The sequence below is a fragment of the Ascaphus truei genome, unplaced genomic scaffold (genome assembly GCF_040206685.1).
Source record: "Ascaphus truei isolate aAscTru1 unplaced genomic scaffold, aAscTru1.hap1 HAP1_SCAFFOLD_587, whole genome shotgun sequence".
NCBI classification, from domain to species: Eukaryota; Metazoa; Chordata; class Amphibia; order Anura; family Ascaphidae; genus Ascaphus; species Ascaphus truei.
The window spans coordinates 55001-81966 of NW_027456919.1; the positions used below are offsets into that span (position 1 = coordinate 55001).

The 26966-nt window shown below is 57.7% G+C and overlaps 1 protein-coding gene across 1 annotated transcript in view; it reads right to left on the reverse strand.

The window, feature by feature from the left end:
• LOC142485398 (multiple epidermal growth factor-like domains protein 8) overlaps window positions 1-26966 on the reverse strand; it is a 111521-nt gene that overhangs the window by 34985 nt on the left and 49570 nt on the right. The window contains exons 5-11 of the mRNA XM_075584416.1: window positions 23648-23828; window positions 13194-13282; window positions 11356-11569; window positions 4304-4484; window positions 2509-2654; window positions 412-537; window positions 124-278 (exon numbers count right to left, since the gene is read on the reverse strand). Coding sequence (XP_075440531.1) covers window positions 124-278; window positions 412-537; window positions 2509-2654; window positions 4304-4484; window positions 11356-11569; window positions 13194-13282; window positions 23648-23828 — 1092 coding nt within the window. The remainder of the gene's footprint in view (window positions 1-123; window positions 279-411; window positions 538-2508; window positions 2655-4303; window positions 4485-11355; window positions 11570-13193; window positions 13283-23647; window positions 23829-26966) is intronic.

Sequence of the window (26966 nt, forward strand, 5' to 3'; positions counted from 1 at the left end):
CTGCACTGGGGTCTGGTACACACACACACACACGCACACTATACTCACATCCTGCACTGGGATCTGGTACACACGCACACACACACACACACACACACACACACACACACACACTATACTCACATCCTGCACTGGGGTCTGGTACACTGATATTGGCACCTTGAAGGCAAGAAGGTCACCGCGGGGGAAGCCGCTATACCCTCCGGCCACAAGCAGTACACTGTCCTTCATCAGGGCGGCCACGTGAGAGTACCGCCCCCCGCCCAAAGCCTGCCGCCCTACGGGGGGAGAAGATCATGTCAATTCCCCCCATTATATCACTGCCCTCCCAAACCAGCATGTCTCTTACCAAGCATGGTGGGGTTAGGGAGCTTGTCCCTTGGCCGTGTGCGTGGGGGGGCAGTCTCTTACCCTGGTGGGGTGGTAGGATCTGGCTCAGGATCTTGCTGGGGACCCATTGGTGGCAGCCAAGATGGTAGAAGAAGATTTCCTCATCGTAACATTTCTCCTCCTGGTAGTGAATGTGCAGGTTCCCCCCTGTGAGACCCCCAGGAGAAGAGACCACCATGAGAAGAGTTCCCCCATGAGAAGAGTTCCCCCATGAACAGAGTTCCCCCATGAACAGAGTTCCCCCATGAACAGAGTTCCCCCATGAACAGAGTTCCCCCATGAACAGAGTTCCCCCATGAACAGAGTTTCCCCCACGAGGAGACTTCCTCCACGAGGAGACTTCCTCCACGAGGAGACTTCCCCCACGAGGAGACTTCCCCCATGAGGAGACTTCCCCCATGAGGAGACTTCCCCCATGAGGAGACTTCCCCCATGAGGAGACTTCCCCCATGAGGAGACTTCCCCCATGAGGAGAGTTCCCCCATGAGGAGAGTTCCCCCATGAGGAGAGTTCCCCCATGAGGAGAGTTTCCCCATGAGGAGAATTCCCCAATGAGGAGTTCCCCCACGGGAAGAGACCCCCCACGAGAAGAGACCCCCCATGAGAAGAGTTCCCCCCTGAGGAGAGTTCCCCCCTGAGGAGAGTTCCCCCCTGAGGAGAGTTCCCCCCGAGGAGAGTTCCCTCAGAGTTCCCCCATGAGGAGAGTTCCCCCATGAGGAGAGTTACCCAATGAGGAGAGTTACCCAATGAGGAGTTCCCCCACGAGAAGAGACCCCCCACGAGAAGCGACCCCCCCCTGAGAAGAGTTCCCCCCCTGAGAAGAGTTCCCCCCTGAGGAGAGTTCCCCCCTGAGGAGAGTTCCCCCCTGAGGAGAGTTCCCCCCTGAGGAGAGTTCCCCCCCTGAGGAGAGTTCCCTCAGAGTTCCCCCATGAGGAGAGTTCCCCCATGAGGAGAGTTACCCAATGAGGAGAGTTACCCAATGAGGAGAGTTACCCAATGAGGAGTTCCCCCACGAGAAGAGACCCCCCACGAGAAGCGACCCCCCCCTGAGAAGAGTTCCCCCCCTGAGAAGAGTTCCCCCCCTGAGAAGAGTTCCCCCCTGAGGAGAGTTCCCCCCTGAGGAGAGTTCCCCCCTGAGGAGAGTTCCCCCCCTGAGGAGAGTTCCCTCAGAGTTCCCCCATGAAGAGAGTTCCCCCATGAGAAGAGACCCCCCATGAGAAGAGTTCCCTCAGAGTTCCCCCATGAGGAGAGTTCCCCCATGAGGAGAGTTCCCCCATGAGCAGAGTTCCCCCATGAGCAGAGTTCCCCCATGAGCAGAGTTCCCCCATGAGCAGAGTTCCCCCATGAGCAGAGTTCCCCCATGAGCAGAGTTCCCCCATGAGCAGAGTTCCCCGTGAACAGAGTTCCCCCGTGAGCAGAGTTCCCCCGTGAGCAGAGTTCCCCCGTGAGCAGAGTTCCCCCGTGAGCAGAATTCCCCCCTGAGCAGAGTTCCCCCCTGAGCAGAGTTCCCCCCTGAGCAGTGTTCCCCCGTGAGGAGAGTTCCCCCGTGAGGAGAGTTCCCCCTTGAGGAGAGTTCCCCCGTGAGGAGAGTTCCCCCGTGAGGAGAGTTCCCCCGTGAGGAGAGTTCCCCCCTGAGGAGAGTTCCCCCCTGAGGAGAGTTCCCCCATGAGAAGAGACAGACAGAAGCCATACGGTCAGGCTGGAGAAGCACCAAACCTAGAGCCGAGGCGCCAAACCCAGGGCCGAGGCGCCACACCCAGGGCCGAGGCGCGAAACCCAGGGCCGAGATGCGAAACCCAGGGCCGAGACGCGAAACGCGGGGCCGGGGCGCGAAACGCGGGGCCGGGGCGCGAAACGCGGGGCCGAGACGCGAAACGCGGGGCCGAGACGCGAAACGCGGGGCCGAGACGCGAAACGCGGGGCCGAGACGCGAAACGCGGGGCCGAGACGCGAAACGCGGGGCCGAGACGCGAAACGCGGGGCCGAGACGCGAAACGCGGGGCCGAGACACGAAACGCAGGGCCGGGGCACAAGACCAGACACTGGACAGAATGACCCCACATGCCCTTGCCCTGTCCGCTGGTGTTGTTCTATCCCAGTGTTCAGCGTGGCTCTCACCGTATATCACCATATAGTTCCCAATCACCGTGGCACTGTGGAACGCTCTCTCACGTGGCCCACGGCTCCCATCTCGTGGCCTCAGCGTGGTCCAGTAATTCAGATCCACATGGAACATATCCGTAGTATTTACACGCATGCTGAACCTGTTCGGGGGGAGGACACACGAGGCGTCAGGGCAGGGTACGCAGGCGCTGGTTAGGGGGCGCGTCAGGGCAGGGTACGCAGGCGTGCGGGGGCGCGTCAGGGCAGGGTACGCAGGCGCTAGTGAGGGGGCGCGGGAGGGCAGGGTACGCAGGCGCTGGTGAGGGGGCGCGGGGGCGCGTCAGGGCAGGGTACGCAGGCGCTGGTGAGGGCGCGTCAGGGCAGGGTACGTAGGCGCTGGTGAGGGGGCGCGGGGGCGCGTCAGGGCAGGGTACGCAGGCGCTGGTGAGGGGGCGCGGGGGCGCGTCAGGGCAGGGTACGCAGGCGCTGGTGAGGGCGCGTCAGGGCAGGGTACGCAGGCGCTGGTGAGGGCGCGTCAGGGCAGGGTACGCAGGCGCTGGTGAGGGGGCGCGGGGGCGCGTCAGGGCAGGGTATGCAGGCGTTGGTGAGGGCGCGCGGAGGAGCGTCAGGGCAGGGTACGCAGGCGCTGGTGAGGGTGCGCGGGGGAGCGTCAGGGCAGGGTACGCAGGCGTTGGTGAGGGGGCGCGTCAGGGCAGGGTACGCAGGCGCTGGTGAGGGGCGCGTCAGGGCAGGGTACGCAGGCGCTGGTGAGGGGGCGCGTCAGGGCAGGGTACGCAGGCGCTGGTGAGGACACACGAGGCGTCAGGGCAGGGTACGCAGGCGCTGGTGAGGGCGCGTCAGGGCAGGGTACGCAGGCGCTGGTGAGGGGGCGCGTAAGGGCAGGGTACGCAGGCGCTGGTGAGGGGGCGCGGGGGAGCGTCAGGGCAGGGTACGCAGGCGCTGGTGAGGGGGCGCGTCAGGGCAGGGTACGCAGGCGCTGGTGAGGGGGCGCGTCAGGGCAGGGTACGCACGCGCTAGTGAGGGGGCGCGGGAGGGCAGGGTACGCAGGCGCTGGTGAGGGGGCGCGGGGGCGCGTCAGGGCAGGGTACGCAGGCGCTGGTGAGGGCGCGTCAGGGCAGGGTACGCAGGCGCTGGTGAGGGGGCGCGGGGGCGCGTCAGGGCAGGGTACGCAGGCGCTGGTGAGGGCGCGTCAGGGCAGGGTACGCAGGCGCTGGTGAGGGCGCGTCAGGGCAGGGTGCGCTGGTGAGGGGGCGCGTCAGGGCAGGGTACGCAGGCGCTGATGAGGGGGCGCGTCAGGGCAGGGTACGCAAGCGCTGGTGAGGGGGCGCGTCAGGGCAGGGTACGCAGGCGCTGGTGAGGGCTTGCGGGGGCGCGTCAGGGCAGGGTATGCAGGCGTGCGGGGGCGAAGGGGACGCGGGGGCGAAGAGGACGCGGGGGAAAAGGGGACGCGGGGGAGAAGGGGACGCGGGGGAAAAGGGGACGCGGGGGCGAAGAGGACGCGGGGGAGAAGGGGACGCGGGGGAGAAGGGGACGCGGGGGAGAAGGGGACGCGGGGTTCAGCTGCTGCTAAATATTCCCCATGGGAAGTAATGTTACTGTCTTTGAAGTGGGTGAATCTGGAAAGCGGGTACCCGCTCTTTGCGCCCGTGGTTAAGTCCCTTTATCTCCCCGTCCCTCAGGCATGACAATTAGATTGTAAGCTCTGCGGGTCGGAGCTGTTGGAAATATTATTATGACATAGCTCAGGCACAGCAGGGCGGAACCAGGAGACCACGTTCCGTGGCATTACCGTGCGGTGGAGGGTCGGTGCCCCCCATAGACGAGCAGGGCGCGCGACGCGGCGTGGAACACCATGGAGTGGCCGGCGGCAGCGGGGGGCTTCCCCCCCCCGGGAGGGACCGTCTCCCACTCCCAGGAGAGAAGGTCCAAGCGGAACATCCGAGAGGAGAAGATATCCCGAGAGGTCCGGCCTGCAGGGGGAGCACACGGAGGGGGGGTGAGAGACCAAGGGGGGGAGGGGGGCGGGGGGAGATCAAGAGGGGGAGGGGGAGATCAAGAGGCGGAGGGGGGTGATCAAGAGGGGAGAGGGGGGGAAGGAGATCAAGAGGGGAGAGGGGGGGAAGGAGATCAAGAGGGGGAGGGGGGAAGGAGATTAAGAGGGGGAGGGGGAGGGAGAGACCAAGAAGGGAGAGTGGGGGGCAGGAGATCAAGAGGGGGAGGGGGGGAAGGAGATCAGGAGGGGGAGGGGGGGAAGGAGATCAAGAGGGGGAGGCAGGGAAGGAGATCAAGAGGGGAGGGGGGAAGGAGATCAAGAGGGGAGAGGGGGGAAGGAGATCAAGAGGGGGAGGCAGGGAAGGAGATCAAGAGGGGAGAGGGGGGAAGGAGATCAAGAGGGGAGAGGGGGGGAAGGAGATCAAGAGGGGGAGGGGGGAAGGAGATCAAGAGGGGGATGGGGGGGAAGGAGATCAAGAGGGGGATGGGGGGAAGGAGATCAAGAGGGGGAGGGGGGAAGGAGATCAAGAGGGGGAGGGGGGGAAGGAGATCAAGAGGGGAGAGGGGGGGAAGATCAAGAGGGGGAGGGGGGGGAAGGAGACCAAGGGGGGGAGGAGATCAAGAGGGGGGGAAGGAGATCAAGAGGGGGAGGGGGGGAAGGAGATCAAGAGGGGGAGGGGGGGAAGGAGATCAAGAGGGGGAGGGGGGAAAGGAGATCAAGAGGGGGAGGGGGGAAGGAGATCAAGAGGGGGAGGGGGGGAGGAGATCAAGAGGGGGAGGGGGGGAGGAGATCAAGAGGGGGAGGGGGGGGAAGGAGATCAAGAGGGGGAGGGGGGAAGGAGATCAAGAGGGGGACGGGGGGAGATCAAGAGGGGGAGGGGGGGAAGGAGATCAAGAGAGGGGGGGGAAGGAGATCAAGAGGGGGAGGGGGGGAAGGAGATCAAGAGAGGGACGTGGGGAGATCAAGAGGGGGACGGGGGGAGATCAAGAGGGGGAGGGGGGGAAGGAGATCAAGAGGGGGACAGGGGGAAGCCAAGAAGGGGGATGAAGGAGATCAAGAGGGGGGCATGAGGAGAGGGCATGAGGGGGAGGGGGGGAGGCCAAGAGGGGGAAGGGGCAAGAGGGGCAGGAGCCATAAGGGGGAGAGGGGAGGCGACAGGGAGAGGTCTTTATGCACAAAATTTCAAGCCTCACAAGTCCTGCATGTTATCGGGGTATCGGTGGGCAGGGTGAGGGGTATCAGGAAGGTAGGGGGAGAGATATGGGTGGGCAGGGTGAGGGGTATCAGGAAGTGAGGGTGAGAGATATCGGCGGGCAGGGTGAGGGGTATCAGGAAGTGAGGGTGAGAGATATGGGTGGGCAGGGTGAGGGGTATCAGGAAGTGAGGGTGAGAGATATGGGTGGGCAGGGTGAGGGGTATCAGGAAGTGAGGGTGAGAGATATCGGCGGGCAGGGTGAGGGGTATCAGGAAGTGAGGGGGAGAGATATGGGTGGGCAGGGTGAGGGGTATCAGGAAGTGAGGGGGAGAGATATGGGTGGGCAGGGTGAGGGGTATCAGGAAGTGAGGGTGAGAGATATGGGTGGGCAGGGTGAGGGGTATCAGGAAGTGAGGGTGAGAGATATCGGCGGGCAGGGTGAGGGGTATCAGGAAGTGAGGGGGAGAGATATGGGTGGGCAGGGTGAGGGGTATCAGGAAGTGAGGGGGAGAGATATGGGTGGGCAGGGTGAGGGGTATCAGGAAGTGAGGGTGAGAGATATCGGCGGGCAGGGTGAGGGGTATCAGGAAGTGAGGGTGAGAGATATGGGCGGGCAGGGTGAGGGGTATCAGGAAGTGAGGGTGAGAGATATCGGCGGGCAGGGTGAGGGGTATCAGGAAGTGAGGGTGAGAGATATGGGCGGGCAGGGTGAGGGGTATCAGGAAGTGAGGGTGAGAGATATGGGCGGGCAGGGTGAGGGGTATCAGGAAGTGAGGGTGAGAGATATGGGCGGGCAGGGTGAGGGGTATCAGGAAGTGAGGGTGAGAGATATGGGTGGGCAGGGTGAGGGGTATCAGGAAGTGAGGGGGAGAGATATGGGTGGGCAGGGTGAGGGGTATCAGGAAGTGAGGGGGAGAGATATGGGTGGGCAGGGTGAGGGGTATCAGGAAGTGAGGGGGAGAGATAAGGGTGGGCAGGGTGAGGGGTATCAGGAAGTGAGGGTGAGAGATATGGGTGGGCAGGGTGAGGGGTATCAGGAAGTGAGGGTGAGAGATATGGGTGGGCAGGGTGAGGGGTATCAGGAAGTGAGGGTGAGAGATATGGGCGGGCAGGGTGAGGGGTATCAGAAAGTGAGGGTGAGAGATATGGGCGGGCAGGGTGAGGGGTATCAGGAAGTGAGGGGGAGAGATATGGGCGGGCAGGGTGAGGGGTATCAGGAAGTGAGGGTGAGAGATATGGGCGGGCAGGGTGAGGGGTATCAGGAAGTGAGGGTGAGAGATATGGGCGGGCAGGGTGAGGGGTATCAGGAAGTGAGGGTGAGAGATATGGACGGGCAGGGTGAGGGGTATCAGGAAGTGAGGGTGAGAGATATGGACGGGCAGGGTGAGGGGTATCAGGAAGTGAGGGTGAGAGATATGGACGGGCAGGGTGAGGGGTATCAGGAAGTGAGGGTGAGAGATATGGACGGGCAGGGTGAGGGGTATCAGGAAGTGAGGGTGAGAGATATGGGTGGGCAGGGTGAGGGGTATCAGGAAGTGAGGGGGAGAGATATGGGTGGGCAGGGTGAGGGGTAACAGGAAGTGAGGGTGAGAGATATGGGTGGGCAGGGTGAGGGGTATCAGGAAGTGAGGGGGAGAGATATGGGTGGGCAGGGTGAGGGGTATCAGGAAGTGAGGGTGAGAGATATGGGTGGGCAGGGTGAGGGGTATCAGGAAGTGAGGGGGAGAGATATGGGTGGGCAGGGTGAGGGGTATCAGGAAGTGAGGGGGAGAGATATGGGTGGGCAGGGTGAGGGGTATCAGGAAGTGAGGGGGAGAGATATGGGTGGGCAGGGTGAGGGGTATCAGGAAGTGAGGGGGAGAGATATGGGTGGGCAGGGTGAAGGGTATCAGGAAGTGAGGGGGAGAGATATGGGTGGGCAGGGTGAGGGGTATCAGGAAGTGAGGGTGAGAGATATGGGCGGGCAGGGTGAGGGGTATCAGGAAGTGAGGGGGAGAGATATGGGCGGGCAGGGTGAGGGGTATCAGGAAGTGAGGGGGAGAGATATGGGCGGGCAGGGTGAGGGGTATCAGGAAGTGAGGGGGAGAGATATAGGTGGGCAGGGTGAGGGGTATCAGGAAGTGAGGGTGAGAGATATGGGTGGGCAGGGTGAGGGGTATCAGGAAGTGAGGGTGAGAGATATGGGCGGGCAGGGTGAGGGGTATCAGGAAGTGAGGGTGAGAGATATGGGCTGGCAGGGTGAGGGGTATCAGGAAGTGAGGGTGAGAGATATGGGCGGGCAGGGTGAGGGGTATCAGGAAGTGAGGGTGAGAGATATGGGCGGGCAGGGTGAGGGGTATCAGGAAGTGAGGATGAGAGATATGGGCGGGCAGGGTGAGGGGTATCAGGAAGTGAGGGTGAGAGATATGGGTGGGCAGAGTGAGGGGTATCAGGAAGTGAGGGTGAGAGATATGGGTGGGCAGGGTGAGGGGTATCAGGAAGTGAGGGTGAGAGATATCGGTGGGCAGGGTGAGGGGTATCAGGAAGTGAGGGTGAGAGATATCGGTGGGCAGGGTGAGGGGTATCAGGAAGTGAGGGTGAGAGATATGGGCGGGCAGGGTGAGGGGTATCAGGAAGTGAGGGTGAGAGATATGGGCGGGCAGGGTGAGGGGTATCAGGAAGTGAGGGTGAGAGATATGGGCGGGCAGGGTGAGGGGTATCAGGAAGTGAGGGTGAGAGATATGGGCGGGCAGGGTGAGGGGTATCAGGAAGTGAGGGTGAGAGATATGGTATCAGGAAGTGAGGGTGAGAGATATGGGTGGGCAGGGTGAGGGGTATCAGGAAGTGAGGGTGAGAGATATGGGTGGGCAGGGTGAAGGGTATCAGGAAGTGAGGGTGAGAGATATGGATGGGCAGGGTGAGGGGTATCAGGAAGTGAGGGTGAGAGATATGGGTGGGCAGGGTGAGGGGTATCAGGAAGTGAGGGTGAGAGATATGGGTGGGCAGGGTGAGGGGTATCAGGAAGTGAGGGTGAGAGATATGGGTGGGCAGGGTGAGGGGTATCAGGAAGTGAGGGTGAGAGATATGGGTGGGCAGGGTGAGGGGTATCAGGAAGTGAGGGTGAGAGATATGGGTGGGCAGGGTGAGGGGTATCAGGAAGTGAGGGTGAGAGATATGGGTGGGCAGGGTGAGGGGTATCAGGAAGTGAGGGTGAGAGATATGGGTGGGCAGGGTGAGGGGTATCAGGAAGTGAGGGTGAGAGATATGGGTGGGCAGGGTGAGGGGTATCAGGAAGTGAGGGTGAGAGATATGGGTGGGCAGGGTGAGGGGTATCAGGAAGTGAGGGTGAGAGATATGGGTGGGCAGGGTGAGGGGTATCAGGAAGTGAGGGTGAGAGATATGGGTGGGCAGGGTGAGGGGTATCAGGAAGTGAGGGTGAGAGATATGGGTGGGCAGGGTGAGGGGTATCAGGAAGTGAGGGTGAGAGATATGGGTGGGCAGGGTGAGGGGTATCAGGAAGTGAGGGTGAGAGATATGGGTGGGCAGGGTGAGGGGTATCAGGAAGTGAGGGTGAGAGATATGGGTGGGCAGGGTGAGGGGTATAAGGAAGTGAGGGTGAGAGATATGGGTGGGCAGGGTGAGGGGTATCAGGAAGTGAGGGTGAGAGATATGGGTGGGCAGGGTGAGGGGTATCAGGAAGTGAGGGTGAGAGATATGGGTGGGCAGGGTGAGGGGTATCAGGAAGTGAGGGTGAGAGATATGGGTGGGCAGGGTGAGGGGTATCAGGAAGTGAGGGTGAGAGATATGGGTGGGCAGGGTGAGGGGTATCAGGAAGTGAGGGTGAGAGATATGGGTGAGCAGGGTGAGGGGTATCAGGAAGTGAGGGTGAGAGATATGGGTGGGCAGGGTGAGGGGTATCAGGAAGTGAGGGTGAGAGATATGGGTGGGCAGGGTGAGGGGTATCAGGAAGTGGGGGTGAGAGATATGGGTGGGCAGGGTGAGGGGTATCAGGAAGTGAGGGTCAGAGATATGGGTGGGCAGGGTGAGGGGTATCAGGAAGTGAGGGTGAGAGATATGGGTGGGCAGGGTGAGGGGTATCAGGAAGTTAGGGTGAGAGATATGGGTGGGCAGGGTGAGGGGTATCAGGAAGTGAGGGTGATAGATATGGGTGGGCAGGGTGAGGGGTATCAGGAAGTGAAAGTGAGAGATATGGGTGGGCAGGGTGAGGGGTATCAGGAAGTGAGGGTGAGAGATATGGGTGGGCAGGGTGAGGGGTATCAGGAAGTGAGGGTGAGAGATATGGGTGGGCAGGGTGAGGGGTATCAGGAAGTGAGGGTGAGAGATATGGGTGGGCAGGGTGAGGGGTATCAGGAAGTGAGGGTGAGAGATATGAGTGGGCAGGGTGAGGTGTATCAGGAAGTGAGGGTGAGAGATATGGGTGGGCAGGGTGAGGGGTATCAGGAAGTGAGGGTGAGAGATATGGGTGGGCAGGGTGAGGGGTATCAGGAAGTGAGGGTGAGAGATATCGGTGGGTAGGGTGAGGGGTATCAGGAAGTGAGGGTGAGAGATATAGGTGGGCAGGGTGAGGGGTATCAGGAAGTGAGGGTGAGAGATATGGGTGGGCAGGTTGAGGGGTATCAGGAAGTGAGGGTGAGAGATATCGGCGGGCAGGGTGAGGGGTATCAGGAAGTGAGGGTGAGAGATATGGGCGGGCAGGGTGAGGGGTATCAGGAAGTGAGGGTGAGAGATATGGGCGGGCAGGGTGAGGGGTATCAGGAAGTGAGGGTGAGAGATATGGGCGGGCAGGGTGAGGGATATCAGGAAGTGAGGGTGAGAGATATAGGTGGGCAGGGTGAGGGGTATCAGGAAGTGAGGGTGAGAGATATGGGTGGGCAGGTTGAGGGGTATCAGGAAGTGAGGGTGAGAGATATCGGCGGGCAGGGTGAGGGGTATCAGGAAGTGAGGGTGAGAGATATGGGCGGGCAGGGTGAGGGGTATCAGGAAGTGAGGGTGAGAGATATGGGCGGGCAGGGTGAGGGGTATCAGGAAGTGAGGGTGAGAGATATGGGCGGGCAGGGTGAGGGATATCAGGAAGTGAGAGTGAGAGATATGGGTGGGCAGGGTGAGGGGTATCAGGAAGTGAGGGTGAGAGATATGGGTGGGCAGGGTGAGGGGTATCAGGAAGTGAGGGTGAGAGATATGGGTGGGCAGGGTGAGGGGTATCAGGAAGTGAGGGTGAGAGATATGGGTGGGCAGGGTGAGGGGTATCAGGAAGTGAGGGTGAGAGATATGGGTGGGCAGGGTGAGGGGTATCAGGAAGTGAGGGTGAGAGATATGGGCGGGCAGGGTGAGGGGTATCAGGAAGTGAGGGTGAGAGATATGGGTGGGCAGGGTGAGGGGTATCAGGAAGTGAGGGTGAGGGGTATCAGGAAGTGAGGGTGAGAGATATGGGTGGGCAGGGTGAGGGGTATCAGGCAGTGAGGGTGAGAGATATAGGTGGGCAGGGTGAGGGGTATCAGGAAGTGAGGGTGAGAGATATGGGTGGGCAGGGTGAGGGGTATCAGGAAGTGAGGTTGAGATATTGAAATATCGGTGGGCAGGGTGAGGGATATTGGGGCCGCCCCAGGACTCCCACAACCCCGGGGGGCCGCCTCAGGACTCCCCCTCCACTCACCTCCGAACACGTACAGATAGTGATCCACAATGGCTGCTGCGTGGTTGGCCAGAGGTGGGGGGTGGAGGTCGCTGTAGGGGGTCAGCTCCATCCAGCGTTCCTCCACCGGCAGGAACACCCAGACATCCCCTGTCAAGGCCCCCCCAGACAACTCCCCCCCAAACAAAACCAGCGTCCCGTTCCACTCCACCGCCACGTGGGAGTGCCGCGGAGCCTGCGGGGGAGAGACCACGGAACCACGAGTGAGAGACATAAGTGGTCCAAGGAGGGGTGGTATTTGGGAGGGCAGGGTGGTATTTGGTGGGGGATAGTTATATACCAGGGCGGGGTGGAATTTGGGAGGGTGGGGGGTAGTTACATACTGGTGCGGTATTTGGAGAAAGGGGTAGTCACATACCAGGTCAGGGAGCTATTTGGGGGGACAGGGGTAGTTACATACCAGGGCGGTATATGGAAGGGCGGGGGGGGTATTTGAGGGGGGTTGTTACATACCGGAGCGGGGTGGTATTTGGGGGGGTAGTTACATACCTGGGCGGGTGGTATTTGGGGAAGCGGGGTGGCATTTGGGGGGGGGGGGGTGACGACGGTAGTGTAGCTAGGGGACCTAATAAAGAGAAATCCCAGCTATTTACGACTAAATCCATGTAATTTGGCCAGCTCTGTAAGTCTTATTTCAGCCAAATGTAATTTAATATCTGGGGGAGAACAGGGAATGTATTCTGTATTCCCTGTAAATGCAATCCCCCAGTGAATCAACATTGTTCTGTGATGTGATTTGGGCTAGCTGTAATTCTAAATCCTGTCTTTTACATAATTACCTTATGTCTGTATTTATGCGTGTGCTAGCAATACCTCCCAGATTAGATACAGCAGTTAGATACAACAGTTAGTATTTTGTGGTGATGGAATTAACATGCAAGAAAGCAAATTAGATATTCCACAATTACTGTCATTTCTATGGAGAAAGACTAAGTAATTCACTCAGTTGAAGCTCTTCATAGAAATAGATCAGAACAAAGGTAGGGGGATTAGTTAAATGAATCAGTTATCAGGTCTGAGCCCCAGGCACGGTTTCTCTTGGCTGGCTGCCTTGCTCAAGTTAAAGGATAGCCAGGTGTATATAAGGAATACTGCTGATCAGTCCATCTGAAGTTCATCTCTGGGAAGGAGAGTGAAGACCATCTGAGACACACACAGGGAAGGAGTGTGGAGTTGAACTGTGACCAGGTGGAGGTTCATGTCAGAGTGGCTGCTGTGTGCATCACTATGATATACTAAAGCAGAGAAGCGGACAGGGTAAACCCATTTGAAGTGGGTCCCTGCACCTAGGAAAGGTAGATCTCATTCCCTAGACCCCCATAAATGTGTATATTTTTGTATTTTGTATTCTTGTGTGTTTCCGAGGTTTTATCCAAAATAAACCTCATTGTATTAAGGGGGTAGTCACATACTGGGGCGGGGTGCTATTTAGAGGGGGGGGGGGTATTTGGTGGGGTTGTTACATACCGGAATGGGATGGTATTTAGGGTGGGGGTAGTTACATACCAGAGCAGGGAGGTATTTGGGGGGCGAGGGGTGTTTGGGGAGTAGTTACATACTGGGGCAGGGTGGTATTTGGGGGGGCAGGGGGGTATTTGGGGGGAGGGGTGTTATTTGGGGGGTAGTTACATACCGGGGCAGGGTGGTATTTGGGGGGGACGGGGGGTATATGGGGGGGCAGAGTGGTATTTGGGGGGATTAGTTACATACCGGGGTGGGTGGTATTTGGGGAGAAGGGGAGTAGTTACATACCGGGGTGGGTGGTATTTGGGGGTGGGGGGAGGGGAGTAGTTACATACCGGGGCGGGGCGGTACGTTCTGTTCTCCCAGGTGTTTGATGTGAAGTTATAAAGCACCAGATCTCCCAGAGCAGTGTTCAGATCCAGACCTAAGGAGACCGACACGGGTACATATCCCGAGATTAATGCCCCTCCAACGCACCCTGCGCTTACCCATAAGCCCCCTCAACCCCTCACCCACAGCATCCCCAAACCCACAGCCTCCAAGTGACGGTGAGGGGGTCACCAGGCTCACTAATAAAGGTTAAACCCACTTGGTTGCCCCTGAACTGTGTTTTTGGGTCTTAGAGTGTTAGCCCTTGAACCCGTGTATTGCACATGTGATGTGCATGTGTTGCCTTGCAGTGTGTAAGGGATACAGGCCAGTGTAAAGGAAGCAGGTTAGCTTACACTCTATCTCAATACACCAAAAGGCGGTAACATAGTGTAACAGAAGCGCGTATAGAAGTATATTTTATTAAGCAGCAGTGTTTTAGGAAAATATGTTTTATTTTAAACATGTAACATAAGGCAGGGTCTTCTCATCTCGGGGTCAAAGGGGAACTCCTGGCCACCCCAGGCTTTGGTGCCAGGTCGTCTCCTGGAATCCCATAGATCAAAGTAACACTTGTGTCATAGGTGTGAGCAGCCAGATGGGCAGGATAGCTAAGTGCTAGCATCCTGGGATGAAGGCAAGCTATCCTGGCCAGTTGTCACCTTCCCCAGACATTCGGGCATTGACCCTGCAGGGGGCTTAGAATAGTAAGTGACCAAGATGGCGATCTGCGCACATGTGTGACGATAGGCTGTGTCGGCCTTCCTTAATAAAGGGGGAGCCCGGCTGGCTGCCCCTGAAACCATATGGTATGGGCTGAGAGTGTCAGCTCTTGTGTCCAAATGTTGGTTCTCTGTGTTTTAAAACTGCAATGTATTATGTTTGTCCTGTGATTTAAACCCAGGTTGGTGACAAAAGGCAGTGTGAATTACATGTGAATTAGCATTTCAATGCCCCAGCTCAGAAAGGGTTTCCAAGCCCAAATCTCCCCAATTTATTTCCCTTATAAGTATAAGGTTCCCCAGAGTATATTCTGTAAGGAAGTGTACTTTATATTGTGTTTTAATGTTTACTACTGTATAAGGTTCTATACAGAAAGCCCAGGCATATGGAAGATGCTAGCTAGTTTGCATAGATTCCATAGTTCAGAGAGGGGGAAACCATTTGGTGAGCAGGATGTTCAGATTAGGATGTCTGTTGGTAGACACAGCGGAGCCAGGGAAAAAACGGCTCTGGATGTCAGAACTGATAAGCAAGGTTTCTATTGGCAAGTTTTGAATTTATCCCTCCTATCAGTGAATGCGTAATTTCAATCCCTGCTTTAATTGGCTATTACACCCCTCAATGATTTAGATAGGATTTCAGCCTATATAAGAGCGTGCAGTCTAAGCATCTCTCTCTCTTTTTCCTGTTGGAGATCTGAAGACAAGCAGCCTCTGGCAGGCCTCTCTCCATTTGCTTCTGTGAAAGAGCTATTCACACCTGGAAGCATGGGGAGGCCTGGCCAGCAGGCTGGATTTCGGTCCAGGAGCCCAAGGTCCTATCAAGGTAAGCCTTTGCTGAACAGGCGCCTTGCAACTAGGAAAGGGTAGATCTCTTCCCCAGACCCCCGTAAGTGTGTATGTTCTCTCTATCTTGTATTTCTGTGTATTTCCGAGGTCTTGTCCGAATAAACCGCAATTTATTTTACTGCCTGTTTTGCCTTGTGACTGATCCCTTAAATATAAATGTGTATTGGGCCTGGTCTCCCGTGACAACATGCCCTCTTACTTTTCTGAAGCCATAGGTGCCAGCTTTCACAAACCTGGCAAAGTGTGTAATTGGTCAACGAGGAAATTCCCACGCCGGGGGTTGGTGGACAAGCTGTGGGACTGCCTGTCCCAAAGTGTATAAGACAGCTAGTCACCATCCCAGAGGTGTGTGATTCAATGTGTGTTCCAAGAATTCCAAGCTCTGAGTAAATCGTCTAAGATTCTCAGAGGCTAAGTGTCCAATTACAAGTCTCCGGCAGGAAGAGGCTACCTGAAGGAAAAGCTGCCTGGATTATTTTGCTGTTTGTTTTGCAACGGTTACTAGGGTAAGCTTGGTCATTAGCCCCCACAACTAGGAAAGGTAGTTTGCGTTACCCCAGATTTCCAAAGTAAGTGTATTTTTAGTGTAAATTGTGTTACATTGTGTGTTTGTCTTATCCTGAAATAAATGACAATTTATTTTACCTCCTTGTTTTGCTCAATCATATGATCCCGGTATAAATGTGATGATAAACCTGGTCTCCCGTGACAGGCTTTATTTACTGGTGGCAGAGGCGGGATATTTTGAGCCTATGGTATAGAATCCTGCGGGATCTTATAGCAAAGCGGGAAAATCGAAGATTGCGAGCTCCCAAAACAAGCGGTAACTTACACACGTTTCACAAGAGAACGGAAAAAGACAGATTCCCTTTGCCACCTAACTTAGTGCCTGCGGGCGAACATGGATATACGATTGGGACGGTTCCGATCCTGGAACCGGGCTCGGGTCGTTACCCGGTGTGAAAGTTATGGTTTACTGACGGCTGGTCGGTCAAAGGTACAACTGGAGGACTTGGAATTCCATGAAGCCAGTATTGCTTTACCAGAGGGCACGGAGCCCGTTCCTGCAGCAGCAGTGATCGCATTTCAGCTGGGGACGCAGGAGGTTAATCCAGCCCCGGAGGGAGATGGTCAGTGGCTAATCCAAGTCCATGTACTAGGAATGATGTAGGTAGGTATAGGGATTGGGGTTTGTGAGATTGATTGTGTCAAGTCCCATAGGAGACCTACTGTCCCTGGGTGTGGGGTAGGTAGTCCCCTGTCAATTCCTCTGGGAAGGTCCCGGGACTCACAGCAGATAAGTCAAGGAAACGATACTCACATATGTATGCCCCAATCCTATGGTCTTGATAGGCGTGCAGCCGAGTGCTAGAAGTAACGAGGAGAGAGAGAAAAACACTGGCGCACAGCCAACGAGACGGTCACCAACAAGCTAATGGAAAAATATTCCTTTAATAATCCATATGGGAAATGGAGGCAGACATGGAGGGTGTTTGCCTCCATTTCCCATATGGATTATTAAAGGAATATTTTTCCATTAGCTTGTTGGTGACCGTCTCTTTGGCTGTGCGCCAGTGTTTTTCTCTCTCTCCCCGGAGGGAGATGGACATGGGGAGGGAGAGGGCGGTCACCGGGATAATGGTGAAGGACTGGGTCTTGGGAGTGCGGTAGGGGTAGTCCCAATGGCTACAGGACCCGTCCCCCCTGGAATCACCGCACTCCTTGCCTCCTGGGGAGAGAGGGCTACAGCAGATGAGAGGATTCGGATGCTCGCGGCCGTGCACGGTAACGTGTCCCCTCACTCCCACCTGGTCAACGGGGAACAAGACAGCCCCCGAGTGGACCACCACAGTTTTGACCACCACAGTTTCAACAAGTTCGTGGATGGCACCGACAAAAATCAACAGGGATTAAAGTGACTTTGAGACCCAATGTCGAAGGTACCGGGTGCCACCACGGGACTGGGTGTTGCAATTGCACCCCTTGTTGTCCGAAGTGGTCAAGAGACTCTGCAGTCCATCCCACCAGACGATAGCTGATGCAGTATTCCCTCACCCCAGAAGCTTACCGGGGCATGTTCAGGACAAGGGGGGGCGATACCCCCGGGAGTCCTATGTCCGGTATGAAGCCTGCATGGCATTGGGTTGGGGTTGTGGTGCCACCAAATACCACACGTTACTGGAATTGATCTTTCAGGAACAGTTACTGCAGCAGTGTCCCTCGGACGTGAGGGCATGGGTCTTTAACCGTAAACCTAGGACCCATGTGGAAGCTGCGAGGATGGCTGATGAATTTGTGACCAGTCTCGCTTTAATGGACGGGAAAGGGGCTACCAAGGGACTGGCCGTGCCGGTAAAGGCAGCCAAACAAGCCCCTCAGTGGACGAGCAAGCCTGCAGCAGAGGTCAGCGCACCCTAAGCTGCAGAGTTTAAGCATGAGAGGCGATGTTACCTGTGCAACAAAGTGGGTCACATAAGACCAGACTGTCCGGACCGTCAAAAGTCCGGTGGACCCCATCAGGGGCAAAGTTCTCCAGCTGCGAGGCCAGTCGGCCGTGTGCAGCTGGCACACACAGAGGAGTCAAGTCCAGCCGTGGAATCAACCCAGCGAGGGACGTCTACAGAGAGATCTGCGCTTGACACCCAGGTACCAGCAGCGGAGACGGGAGGGACATCAGGTTGCACCGGTCGTGTTGCTATCCAACGATGTCCGGCCGAAACATCTGCGGAGAGTGACCATCGGAGATCCCCAAGCGGCCGGCTTGCTCGACTCCGGTGCCACTGTTACCCTGGTCCGACCTGATATGGTCCGGCCAGAGGATTTGCTCAAAGGGCACCGGGATGCAAGTGGCCATGCCAGACGGAGGACCGCGGTACATCCAGGTTGCCCGGGTCTTTTTGGATTGGGGTGCCGGACGTGGCATGAGGGAGGTGGGGGTATTGCCTGGGTTAGATGCCGAGGTCCTACTTGGCAATGACCTGAGGCATGTAACCTGTGTGTTTACAGCGACGCTGGCTCCTTGTGCAGCGATCACCAGAAGTCAGTCAGCAGGGATCACACCTGCAGAACCCGCTGTCCCCCTGCATTTGGGACCTACAGTTCCAGAGGCCTCTGCGGAAGCCAGACAGGTAAGCCAGACTGAGTCGCGACAATGTACTGACTTACCTTCCCCTTTACCTGTCCCCGTTTCCCCAAACTTAGAGACTAAGAGGGGGTGGCCAGAATTAGGGACACAGTTTAGGGATGCAGTGAAGTCTGACCCCAGCTTAGAGGGCATGAGGCTCCGGGTGTCTGAGTCTAACTCGGGCAGTGGGTCAGAAAATTTTCTATGGCACCGCGTCATCTAAGATTCTCAGAGGCTAAGTGTCCAATTACAAGTCTCCGGCAGGAAGAGGCTACCTGAAGGAAAAGCTGCCTGGATTATTTTGCCGTTTGTTTTGCAACGGTTACTAGGGTAAGCTTGGTCATTAGCCCCCGCAACTAGGAAAGGTAGTTTGTGTTACCCCAGATTTCCAAAGTAAGTGTATTTTTAGTGTAAATTGTGTTACATTGTGTGTTTGTCTTTTCCTGAAATAAATTACAATTTATTTTACCTTTTTGTTTTGCTCAATCATATGATCCCGGCATAAATGTGTTGATAAGCCTGGTCTCCTGTGGCACTCCCCCACCCGCAGTCTCCCTAAACCCCCACACAATGCATCTTACATGCTCCCCAAACCCCCACCCACTGCATCTTACAGCCTCCCCAAACCCCCCACCCACAGCCTCCCCAAACCCCCAACCCAAAGCCTCCCCTCCACCTGGAGCTTCCTCCACCCAAAGGCTCCCCCCCACCCGGAGCCTCCTCCACCCCCCTCCCGCAGCCTTCACAACCCCCACCCGCAGCCTCCCCAAACCCCCAATTGCAGCCTTCCCCCCACACAGCCTACCCAAACCCACAGCCCCCCCCCACCTGCAGCCTCCCCCACCTGCAGCCTCCCCCACCCACAGCCTCCCCCACCCGGGGTCTCCTTGTGGAGAAAATGGAGGTAATCAGCACATTAATAAAGGCAGTGTGCTCAGCTGGTTACCCCTATTTCGTAATGGGGATGAAGGGGTTAATTTTATATGCTGTTCCCATGTACCATTCTCCCCTCTATGCATTGTTGTCCCCTTTTTGCAGGCTAGTCACTACCTGCAGTGCTGAATAACATGAGCCGTTCCATTAAGACTGCTAATTTAGGAACGGAGTGAGCCAGCACCCAGATTTTTGGTGTGCAGCCCCAGTGTAACCCCCCCAAGCACACACATATTAAAAATATAACTTTGACATAAGGGAAACATATATTTTTGATGAAGTGCCTTTCTATTTCAGTTTTAAAATGTACCGGCAGGATGCTATTGTTTCTGCCTGCCTGTAATGCATTAAGGAACAAATGTTATGCATACATGAGCCCCCTGTTGAGGAGATGCCTATGGATCTGGGGGATGAAAGACCCCAGAGTCTTAAAGTGTCACTTAATCAAGATGTTTCTGAGTAGCAGATCCTGTTACTCATCCTGGATATTGGGACCAAACTCAAGACATTGCGTCCCCAGAAATGAGTGGCCCTTTTTACTTAGCAGTGCTACCAAGCTGCTTACAAAGCATGCTCAGAGTTACCTGGGCTGGCTGTAGGATTTGCCCACGTGACATGGCAGGTTCTGATAGGAGGAAGATAATTCCTTGCCAATGGGATGAGGCTAATGTAAAACCCCACAGGCCCTTGTCCTTAAAAAGGCCTGTAACACTCATTCCTGTGGTGTGGTTGTGTTGTTGTTGTTATTGCTGTTGTTACCTGATTTCTTCAAGCGGATAAGATCTAAGTACAGCGGCTACGATTCCAGAACGCAAGGGGTTAAAAACATCGCAACAAGAAAACTAGCCCTGCTTCAGGATTTCGTTAGCCCTGGGGATTCTGGAACGAACCCCAAAGAACCAGAAAAGACTTTGCACATTTACAGAAGGATTGGGCGGGCAATTTAGGCCCTTGCAAAAGGACTACATTTTAAAAGACAATCTTCTGGTGCTTTGCACCTCTCTGGACATTTTCCCCTGTTCCTATACCAGTAAGTGTAATTATTAAGTGTATTCTGCAGTTGTCGTGTGTTTGCCTATCAAGGGAATAAATCTCAGTTTATTTTGCTCAACTTGTTCTGCTCAATTGGGATCCACAAAATATAAATTTGTTAATAAGTGCGTCCATCGTGGCACACATCCCCTATACCAACAGGACATATAGAGTCAGGGCCGGCAGCACTGCACAGAGCACATCCCCTATACCAACAGGACATATACAGCCGGGGCCGGCGGCTCTGCACAGAGCACATTCCCTATACCGACAGGACATATACAGCCGGGGCCGGCAGCTCTGCACAGAACACATCCCCTATACCAACAGGACATATACAGCCGGCTGGTTACCCCTATTTCGTATTGGGGATGAAGGGGTTAATTTTTCATGCACTGTACATGTCTTATTTTTCCCTCTGTCCCTTATTGTCCCCATTTTGCAGGATTGTAGGTGCTTGCAGTATAGTACATCCCAAGCACACACATATGGAAAATATAAGTGTGAGATAAGGGGACCAGGTATGATCAATAAAGTGTATTGTTGCTGCAGGTTTTAAGAGACAAGCAGGATGAGGTTTCTTTTTCTCCTGTCATTAAAATGCACAAGAACCAAATGTTTTGACACCTAGGAGCTGGGTCACTTGCCTATGCAAGCTCCAAAGGTAACATGCTGGGCCCACAGCTGTAAGTCTCTCTGGAAGTTACATATCAAAAGACCCAGAGTCCGGAGGTGTGAATTGGCCAGATGGATGCTAAATAGGAAATCCTGTGGACCATTTGTGCTAGCTCACACCCTGAGTTTCCCCCTTACAGCCTGAGAGGGGCCAGGTAGAGAGGGGAGTGCACCTATGCTAAGTAGCCAAGGTGGCGTTGTCGCACATGCTCTGTGTGAACAGGAAATCCCTAGTGCCCACTCTCCAAACTGTGGCCAAGTAGGTGATTGGGGAATGATTACTTTCCCACGAGGGGGATTGGGTGGGTATGTTGGCGATAGGCTTCCAAATCCTATATACATCCCACCCAGGCAATTCCCCATTGTCTTTCGTTTTTCATTCTACCATGTGAGCAGAGAAGAGCAGCAGCACATTCCTGGAACGCAAAGAGTCTTATTACATCGGAACCATGGACAAAACTCTGCGTTCGGACACTGTGAGTGCTGGGGGTTATCTGATTAACCCCAACGGACCAGAAAAGACTTTGCACATTCACAGAAGGATTGGGGCTGGCAATTTGTGCCCTTGCAAAAGGACTACATTTTAAAAGACAATCTTCTGGTGCTTTGCACCTTTCTGGACATTATCCCCTGTTCATATACCCGTGAGTGTAATTATTAAGTGTATTCTGCAGTTGTCGTGTGTTTGCCTATCAAGGGAATAAATCTCAGTTTATTTTGCTCAACTTGTTCTGCTCAATTGGGATCCACAAAATATAAATGTGTTAATAAGTGCGTCCATCGTGACACTCCTCCACCACAGGCTCCCCCACCCACAGCCTCCACACCCACCCGCAGCCTCCCAAACCCCAACCTGCAGCCTCCCCCACAGCTTCCTCCACCCACAGCCTCCGCTACCTGGAGCCTCCTCCACCCACAGACTCCACCACCCAAAGGCTCCACTACAACCGGAGCCTCCTCCACCCACAGGCTCCCCTCCTGGAGCCTCCACCCACAGCTTCCCCCACCCACAGGCTCCCCTCCTGGAGCCTCCACCCACCCACAGCTTCCCCCACCCACAGGCTCCCCCCACCCGGAGCCTCCACCCACCCACAGCTTACCCCACCCACAGGCTCCCCCCCACCTGGAGCATCTGCCACCCGCAGGCTCCCCCCACCCGGAACCTCCTCCACCCAAAGGCTCCCCCCCACCCAGAGCCTCTCCTACTCACAGCCTCCCCCCATCCGGAGCATCCTCCACCCACAGGCTCCCGCCACCCAGAGCCTCCTCCACCCACAGCCTCCTCTACCCAGAACCTCCTACAGCCACAGGCTCCCCCCCCCCCACCCGGAGTCCCCTCAACCCACAGGCTGCCCCTCACCCCTAGCCTCATCCCACGTTGGGGGAAAGACGGGCGAGCTTAACATGCAGTCAAAATATCGTCAACGAGAGTCCTGAGTGGGCACATGTACAAGCACATACGTGACCGTCCAGAGCACACACGTGACCGTCCAGAGCACACACAGGACAGCTCAGCAGGTGAAAGCCACCGGCGAAGGTGAAGTGCGGGAGAGGCGCAGGTGAAGCAAGGGTGAGGCGCAGGTGAAGCGCGGTGCAGGTGAGGCGAAGGTGAAGCGCGGTGCAGGTGAGGCGCAGGTGAAGCGCGGTGCAGGTGAGGCGAAGGTGAAGCGCGGCTCAGGTGAGGCGCAGGTAAAGTGCGGGGGAGGCGCAAGTGAAGCGCGGTGCAGGTGAGGCGAAGGTAAAGTGCGGGGGAGGCGCAGGTGATGCGCGGTGAAGGTGAGGTGAAGCGCGGTGAAGGTGAGGCGCAGTGAAGGTGAAGCGCGGTGCAGATGAGGTGAAGCACGGTGAAGGTGAGGTGAAGCGCGGTGAAGGTGAGGCGCGGTGAAGGTGAAGTGCGGGGGAGGCACAGGTGAAGCGCGGTGTAGGTGAGGCAAAGGTGAAGCGCGGTGTAGGTGAGGCGAAGGTGAAGCGCGGGGGAGGCGCAGATGAAGCACGGTGCAGGTGAGGTGAAGCACGGTGAAGGTGAGGCGCAGTGAAAGTGAAGCGTGGTGAAGGTAAAGCGCGGTGAAGGTGAAGCGCGGTGCAGGTGAGGCGAAGGTGAAGCGCGGGGGAGGCGCAGATGAAGCACGGTGCAGGTGAGGGGAAGGTGAAGCGCGGTGCAGGTGAGGCGAAGGTGAAGTGCGGGGGAGGGGCAGATGAAGCACGGTGCAGGTGAGGCGAAGGTGAAGCGCGGTGAAGGTGAGGCGCAGTGAAGGTGAAGCGCGGTGAAGGTGAAGCGCGGTGCAGGTGAGGCGAAGGTGAAATGCGGGGGAGGCGCAGATGAAGCACGGTGCAGGTGAGGGGCAGTGAAGGTGAAGCGCGGTGAAGGTGAAGCGCGGTGCAGGTGAGGCGAAGGTGAAATGCGGGGGAGGCGCATATGAAGCACGGTGCAGGTGAGGGGAAGGTGAAGCACGGGGGAGGCGCAGATGAAGCGCGGTGCAAGCGCAGTGCAGGTGCGGCGCGGTGCAGGTGCGGCGCAGTGCAGGTGAGGCGCAGTGCAGGTGAGGCGCAGTGCAGGTGAGGCGCAGTGCAGGTGAGGCGCAGTGCAGGTGAGGCGCAGTGCAGGTGAGGCGCAGTGCAGGTGCGGCGCAGTGCAGGTGCGGCGCAGTGCAGGTGAGGTGCAGTGCAGGTGAGGTGCAGTGCAGGTGCGGCGCAGTGCAGGTGCGGCGCAGTGCAGGTGAGGTGCAGTGCAGGTGAGGCGCAGTGCAGGTGAGGCGCAGTGCAGGTGCGGCGCAGTGCAGGTGAGGCGCAGTGCAGGTGCGGCGCAGTGCAGGTGCGGCGCAGTGCAGGTGCGGCGCAGTGCAGGTGAGGCGCAGTGCAGGTGCGGCGCAGTGCAGGTGAGGTGCAGTGCAGGTGCGGTGCAGCATACAGCAGGCAGCACACGGCCAGGTATCAGAGCCCCACGAGGAGCAGGAAACTGCCAGATTGGTATAATTACTGAGCGGTGTAATTAGAGGACACATCACATAGGCCACGTCCTATTTACATGCCCTCACTACCCCTTTCCTAAAGCCCTTCTCTAATTACCCCACGCCCGGCTCCTTACCTCCGAACATATAGAGCGCGTTGGTAGGGGGCAGGAAGGCCCCGGCAGCTGCAGTGCGGGGAGAGAACGAGGGGTCCGCGCTGCTCACATTGTGCCAGGTCCCGGCTCCCTGATTATCCGCCAGCGACAGATCACATCTCTCCCCCACGTACCACGGGGAGCACACGCAGCGCTGGCTGTCCTGAGAGACAGAGAGAGACATTACCCCCGACCCAGGGGACACGCAGCGCTGGCTGTCCTGAGACACAGAGAGAGACATTACCCCCGACCCAGGGGACACGCAGCGCTCGCTGTCCTGAGAGACAGAGACATTACCCCGACCCAGGGGACACGCAGCGCTGGCTGTCCTGAGAGACAGAGACATTACCCCCGACCCAGGGGACACGCAGCGCTGGCTGTCCTGAGAGACAGAGAGAGACATTACCCCCGACCCAGGGGACACGCAGCGCTGGCTGTCCTGAGAGACAGAGACATTACCCCCGACCCAGGGGACACGCAGCGCTGGCTGTCCTGAGAGACAGAGAGAGACATTACCCCCGACCCAGGGGACACGCAGCGCTGGCTGTCCTGAGAGACAGAGACATTACCCCCGACCCAGGGGACACGCAGCGCTGGCTGTCCTGAGAGACAGAGACATTACCCCCGACCCAGGGGACCCGCAGCGCTGGCTGTCCTGAGAGACAGAGACATTACCCCCGACCCAGGGGACACGCAGCGCTGGCTGTCCTGAGAGACAGAGAGAGACATTACCCCCGACCCAGGGGACACGCAGCGCTGGCTGTCCTGAGAGACAGAGACATTACCCCCGACCCAGGGGACACGCAGCGCTGGCTGTCCTGAGAGACAGAGACATTACCCCCGACCCAGGGGACCCGCAGCGCTGGCTGTCCTGAGAGACAGAGACATTACCCCGACCCAGGGGACACGCAGCGCTGGCTGTCCTGAGAGACAGAGACATTACCCCCGACCCAGGGGACACGCAGCGCCGGCTGTCCTGAGAGACAGAGACATTACCCCGACCCAGGGGACCCGCAGCGCTGGCTGTCCTGAGAGACAGAGACATTACCCCGACCCAGGGGACACGCAGCGCTGGCTGTCCTGAGAGACAGAGACATTACCCCCGACCCAGGGGACACGCAGCGCTGGCTGTCCTGAGAGACAGAGACATTACCCCCGACCCAGGGGACACGCAGCGCTGGCTGTCCTGAGAGACAGAGAGAGACATTACCCCCGACCCAGGGGACACGCAGCGCTGGCTGTCCTGAGAGACAGACAGAGACATTACCCCCGACCCAGGGGACACGCAGCGCTGGCTGTCCTGAGAGACAGAGACATTACCCCCGACCCAGGGGACACGCAGCGCTGGCTGTCCTGAGAGACAGAGAGAGACATTACCCCCGACCCAGGGGACACGCAGCGCCGGCTGTCCTGAGAGACAGAGACATTACCCCCGACCCAGGGGACACGCAGCGCTGGCTGTCCTGAGAGACAGAGACATTACCCCCGACCCAGGGGACACGCAGCGCTGGCTGTCCTGAGAGACAGAGACATTACCCCCGACCCAGGGGACACGCAGCGCTGGCTGTCCTGAGAAAGACAGAGAGAGACATTACCCCCGACCCAGGGGACACGCAGCGCCGGCTGTCCTGAGAGACAGAGACATTACCCCCGACCCAGGGGACACGCAGCGCTGGCTGTCCTGAGAGACAGAGACATTACCCCCGACCCAGGGGACACGCAGCGCTGGCTGTCCTGAGAGACAGAGACATTACCCCCGACCCAGGGGACACGCAGCGCTGGCTGTCCTGAGAGAGACAGAGAGAGACATTACCCCCGACCCAGGGGACACGCAGCGCCGGCTGTCCTGAGAGACAGAGACATTACCCCCGACCCAGGGGACACGCAGCGCTGGCTGTCCTGAGAGACAGAGACATTACCCCCGACCCAGGGGACACGCAGCGCTGGCTGTCCTGAGAGACAGAGAGAGACATTACCCCCGACCCAGGGGACACGCAGCGCTGGCTGTCCTGAGAGACAGAGAGAGACATTACCCCCGACCCAGGGGACACGCAGCGCTGGCTGTCCTGAGGGACAGAGACATTACCCCCGACCCAGGGGACACGCAGCGCTGGCTGTCCTGAGAGACAGAGAGAGACATTACCCCCGACCCAGGGGACACGCAGCGCTGGCTGTCCTGAGAGACAGAGGGAGACATTACCCCCGACCCAGGGGACCCGCAGCGCTGGCTGTCCTGAGAGACAGAGAGAGACATTACCCCCGACCCAGGGGACCCGCAGCGCTGGCTGTCCTGAGAGACAGAGACATTACCCCCGACCCAGGGGACACGCAGCGCTGGCTGTCCTGAGAGACAGAGACATTACCCCGACCCAGGGGACACGCAGCGCTGGCTGTCCTGAGAGACAGAGACATTACCCCCGACCCAGGGGACACGCAGCGCTGGCTGTCCTGAGAGACAGAGACATTACCCCCGACCCAGGGGACACGCAGCGCTGGCTGTCCTGAGAGACAGAGAGAGACATTACCCCCGACCCAGGGGACACGCAGCGCTGGCTGTCCTGAGAGACAGAGAGAGACATTACCCCCGACCCTGGGGACACGCAGCGCTGGCTGTCCTGAGAGACATATACATTACCCCCGACCCAGGGGACCCGCAGCGCTGGCTGTCCTGAGAGACAGAGACATTACCCCCGACCCAGGGGACACGCAGCGCTGGCTGTCCTGAGAGACAGACAGAGACATTACCCCCGACCCAGGGGACACGCAGCGCTGGCTGTCCTGAGAGACAGACAGAGACATTACCCCCGACCCAGGGGACACGCAGCGCTGGCTGTCCTGAGAGACAGAGAGATTACCCCCGACCCAGGGGACACGCAGCGCTGGCTGTCCTGAGAGACAGAGAGAGACATTACCCCCGACCCAGGGGACACGCAGCGCTGGCTGTCCTGAGAGAGACAGAGAGAGACATTACCCCCGACCCAGGGGACACGCAGCGCCGGCTGTCCTGAGAGACAGAGACATTACCCCCGACCCAGGGGACACGCAGCGCTGGCTGTCCTGAGAGACAGAGACATTACCCCGGACCCAGGGGACATGCAGCGCTGGCTGTCCTGAGAGACAGAGAGAGACATTACCCCCGACCCAGGGGACACGCAGCGCTGGCTGTCCTGAGAGACAGAGAGAGACATTACCCCCGACCCTGGGGACACGCAGCGCTGGCTGTCCTGAGAGACAGAGAGATTACCCCCGACCCAGGGGACACGCAGCGCTGGCTGTCCTGAGAGACATATACATTACCCCC